Below are 3,442 nucleotides of genomic sequence, written 5' to 3'. Positions count from 1 at the left end.
TTCTAATTTTGGAATAATAAAAGGAAGAAATTGGTCCTTCATTTGAGAGTTATTTTACCCAATGTGCTGCCTCTTCCATGGAAAGCCAATTTGCATCTTGATTAGTGAGTTATGAACACCAGTTATGGTATATATGAACACTGACCTGCATGGGCCAATTATTGGTATGTATGAAGAGTTAATAGAATGAGACACAAGTTATTGCAAGCACTACTGACTTAATGAAAGATTTGGAATGCTTTATGACTCATCACAAAGACAATGAGGTCAATATTTTCGCATCAGCCACCCATGTTTCATTGATAGAAAATATAGATAAATTAGACATAAGCGAAAGTTGGTGTTCGGTAGTAGGAGAGTCAAAAATAAAATAGTAGAAACATCTAGGTAGCTGAGCTGATGGTGAGATTGAAGTAAGTTATAGCCAGCAGCTATCTTCGAATTTTATCCTCCCACACACCAATCTTATTTAAGAAGATTCTTGAGTTTCAAACTTGGGCTGCCATGTAGCAACAGACTAGGCAATTCATTCTTCATCTATATAGTCCAGAAAAATTGGAGATAAGGCATTCTACCTCTGATGTTAACGGCATTTAGGATACTTATCCAGATATATTGTGTATATCTGCAAATCAGTAGTCGATGTTGCATTGATTCTTCATGAACAGAACAAAGACAGCAAGTAGGTATTACAACTAAGCCCATTTTAATCAGGTTCTTTCTTCCAATTTAATGTTTTCAATTTTATGTCAGGTTAAGAATAAGTTTGATAGATTATATGAAGTTAAAATTTTATTAGATTTTCCCTGTAGAATAGAGTTGAGATATTAGTGCTGATTTCAGTATCACCGTTCTATTTCAATTGAGTTCGTGAAAGCCTCTAATTGTTGCTCCTCATGTTTTTATTGCCAGATGACTTGGCACAAGCAGGTGCAATGCTCCACCTCAAGGCCATTCCTCCATGTTTAGCATCCTTGACCCTCCTGGCATGGCCAAAAGGCGCCTCAATGCTGTGGTGCCCAAGAGAAAATTCTCCTCTACAGTTGCACTGATCCTGCTCCTTTCCTCCTCCCTGCAAGCGTCGTCGCAATCTTCTTCCATGGCCGTAAGATCTCCTACTTCCTTCGGCCCATTTGGGACACTCCACCACGTCCCTTCATCAGCATTCCCCACTATTATGCTGAGAATGTGTCTATGGAACACCTCTGCCACCTCCATGGCTGGACTCGTCGCCTCCATCCACGCCGTGTGTTTGACGCCATTATCTTCAGTAATGAAGTCGACATGCTTGAAATCCGGTACCATGAACTATTTCCTTATGTGCATAAGTTTGTGATCCTTGAATCAAACACCACCTTCACTGGCATCCGCAAGCCACTCTACTTCCTTGAGAACCTCCAGAGGTTCGAATTCGCAAGCTCAAAGATCATCCATGATGCATTGCCAGGTGACGGCAGTCGCAGGTGGCACAAAAATCCCTTCCAATTTGAGTCTAGGCAGCGGACTGCTGTTGATGCTCTTCTCCGCAGGTCAGGGATCAGCCCAGGGGATGTCGTGATTATGGCAGACGCTGATGAGATCCCGAGCCACCAGACAGTGCAGCTGTTGCAGTGGTGTGATGGTATACCACCATTGATGCACCTGGAGCTCAGAGAGTACTTGTATTCCTTTGAGTTCCCGGTGGGCTATGGTAGCTGGCGAGCCACCGCCCATGTTTACAGGCCAGGGACAGGATACCGGCACTCACGGCAGACGGACCTGATCTTGGCTGATGCTGGGTGGCATTGTAGCTTTTGCTTCAGAAAGATAGAAGAGTTTGTGTTCAAGATGACAGCATACAGCCATGCAGACCGAGTGAGGTGGTCGAGCTTTCTGGAACATTCGAGGATTCAGAGGATCATTTGTCGGGGAGAAGATCTGTTCGACATGTTGCCTGAGGAGTATACGTTCAGGGAGCTGTTTAAGAGGTTGGGCCCTATGCCAAAATCAGGTTCAGCTGTTCATCTTCCTTCTTACTTGATAGAAAATGCCGAAAGGTTCAGGTTCTTGCTGCCTGGTGGATGCTTAAGGTCCGGATAGTGAGGTTTCTTCCTTTGTGCTTAGCCCCTGGCTGGGGAACAAGGATTCTCATAGGTAGATCTCCAAAGCAAGTTAACTTAAGAATAAATTTTGGTTTATCAAGTTAGTGAAAATGAGGCTACAGATATAGCTAAATCCAGTCACCTTAGAATGTGGATTTCATAAGCAAAGATCAAAAAATGGTGGTAGAAAAAGTTCAGCACCAACAGTATTTTGACAGTTAGGTTATAAAAGAAATATCCCCTTGATGACACTTCTTTTTTTTTTTCCAAGTTATATTTCCTTGCTTTCAGATAATTGCTTAATGAAGAGAATCAGGAAGAGGGGCCTTCTTTAATCCATAATTCTTTCAATGTCCTTTTAATGTTTGTTAGGGTATAATGAGTTGTAAGGATTTAACCACAAAATGAACAGATCTTTACTTTGTTTTGATAGGAGGAAGATTACCCTGCCCTGTTTTACTGCTTCTCTGTGCCCCCTTCTTACTCAGATGTCTCTCAGCACTTTTAAGCACATTCAGAACTGCTTCTGAACAGTGTCTGGGTGTCAATAATGCAGATCGCATAGCATTAACTACAAAACCATTTGCAACATTGAAAGCTTGCAACAACAACCAGTTCTCTCAATTTATAGTTTTACATGTCATGATTATTTTTAAATAATTCGATACCATGAAATAAAATGCAACTTACAACATCCATCCGAAAGTTAGTGCAATACAATCTCTAAAACTTCCAGAGTTGATAGAAAGAGCTAAGCAGACAGAGCAGCCTCTTTTTCCTGTAGCCTGAGGGTAACAAGTTCTCTTGGGCCCCTCGAGGCTTTCAATCCTAGCATCCTCTGTTAGAGACTGCAACCATTATGTATTTGAGGAAGGAGATTAATGACACCCAACTATACATCCTAGTAAACCAGTAAGTTTGGAGAACCAAGTTGCCCACACTTTCTTGCGTCATTTGCCCTATAAACACTGAACTTGCAACTGATAATTGACAATTGTCTTTACTGAATCAGGGAATTTCATATTTCCATACTTACTAAATCATTATTTGAAGCTTCCTAACAGATAGCATACGGTAAAATAGAGTCCCAATGCCCCAGCATACACTGTTGCGTCCACGGTCAAGATGGTAATACCAATCTTCTTTAAAAACATCAAAAGTCAAGCTGTCAGTATTAGTAAAGATGATAACAGCTCAAATAAGACTCTCCTGCATCTGTGAGATTAATGATCAAATGCTCAGGAGCACACAAATTTGAGAAGGGGATTGACTGTAAAAAGATGAAGAGGATCAAGAATACTCACCATATGGTTCAATCACCGAACCGATATGAAGGAAGAGGACAAGCATATCACGGAGAC

General features: G+C 41.3%; 1 protein-coding gene across 1 annotated transcript; it reads left to right on the top strand.

The window, feature by feature from the left end:
• The first annotated feature begins 916 nt into the window (after positions 1–916).
• LOC105033461 (uncharacterized) lies at positions 917–2,423 on the top strand. The gene is given in 2 exon segments (XM_073251426.1): positions 917–1,061; positions 1,064–2,423. Coding segments are annotated over 2 exon segments (1,116 nt in total). The 5' UTR covers positions 917–961; the 3' UTR covers positions 2,080–2,423.
• Positions 2,424–3,442: the final 1,019 nt, after the last annotated feature.

This window comes from Elaeis guineensis, chromosome 2 (assembly GCF_000442705.2).
Source record: "Elaeis guineensis isolate ETL-2024a chromosome 2, EG11, whole genome shotgun sequence".
NCBI lineage: Eukaryota > Viridiplantae > Streptophyta > Magnoliopsida > Arecales > Arecaceae > Elaeis > Elaeis guineensis.
Note: the sequence above shows the minus strand (reverse complement) of the source record. Positions and strands in the feature narration are given on the sequence as shown.